Source organism: Apaloderma vittatum, unplaced genomic scaffold, assembly GCF_000703405.1.
Source record: "Apaloderma vittatum isolate BGI_N311 unplaced genomic scaffold, ASM70340v1 scaffold36891, whole genome shotgun sequence".
NCBI classification, from domain to species: Eukaryota; Metazoa; Chordata; class Aves; order Trogoniformes; family Trogonidae; genus Apaloderma; species Apaloderma vittatum.
Window position 1 is genome coordinate 1,555 of NW_009700309.1, and position 583 is coordinate 2,137.

At 57.5% G+C, this 583-nt stretch overlaps 1 protein-coding gene across 1 annotated transcript in view; it reads right to left on the reverse strand.

The window, feature by feature from the left end:
- Nucleotides 1-438, reverse strand: part of PSMD4 (proteasome (prosome, macropain) 26S subunit, non-ATPase, 4) — a gene marked incomplete at its 3' end in the record, with an annotated part of 1,640 nt that extends 1,202 nt beyond the window's left edge. The window contains exons 1-2 of the mRNA XM_009878713.1: nucleotides 434-438; nucleotides 61-228 (exon numbers count right to left, since the gene is read on the reverse strand). Coding sequence (XP_009877015.1) covers nucleotides 61-228; nucleotides 434-438 — 173 coding nt within the window. The remainder of the gene's footprint in view (nucleotides 1-60; nucleotides 229-433) is intronic.
- Between the last annotated feature and the right edge of the window lie 145 nt (nucleotides 439-583).

The following is a 583-nucleotide window of genomic DNA, read 5'->3' on the forward strand; positions in this document are numbered from 1 at the left end:
CCCCGGTGCTCTCTCGGGGGTGCCCCCCAGCCGCTCCTCAGCGTCCCGCTCGGGCCGTACTTGGCTAAGGTGATGAGCCCCACGTTGTTCTCAGGGTTACTGCGGGTTTTCGAGTGGCACACGATGTTGACGGCATCTTGCTGGGCTTGCAGGCGAGTGGGTAAGAAGTCTCCGTTCCTCATGTACTCGCTGTTGTCCACGCTGAAACACAGAGAGGAGCGCGTCAGCCTGGAAAACAACCGGGGCTCCTCCCCACAACGTGAGTTTTTCAGGTCAGGTCGGGGGCCTCAGCCCCCGCGCGTGGCCAACGGCGCTCCGCAGCGTCAGACAGCAGCGGCCACGACACGGCATCGCTGTAATTAAATCTCTGCCCTCCGCTCCGTCATCAGCTGTTAAATATAGCACAGAGCAGGCAGAAAGAGCCCACTCTCACGCCATCCTTCGGCAAAGCGACACCAGGAAGGAGGACTAGTTAAAGAAGAGCTTGAAAGCTTATTCTTGCCCCAAATTATGACTTCCCTGAGGAGCACTCCCAGAATTTCTTTAACACCGGAGGAAAGGTTTCTTCTGAAGAATCTCCTGC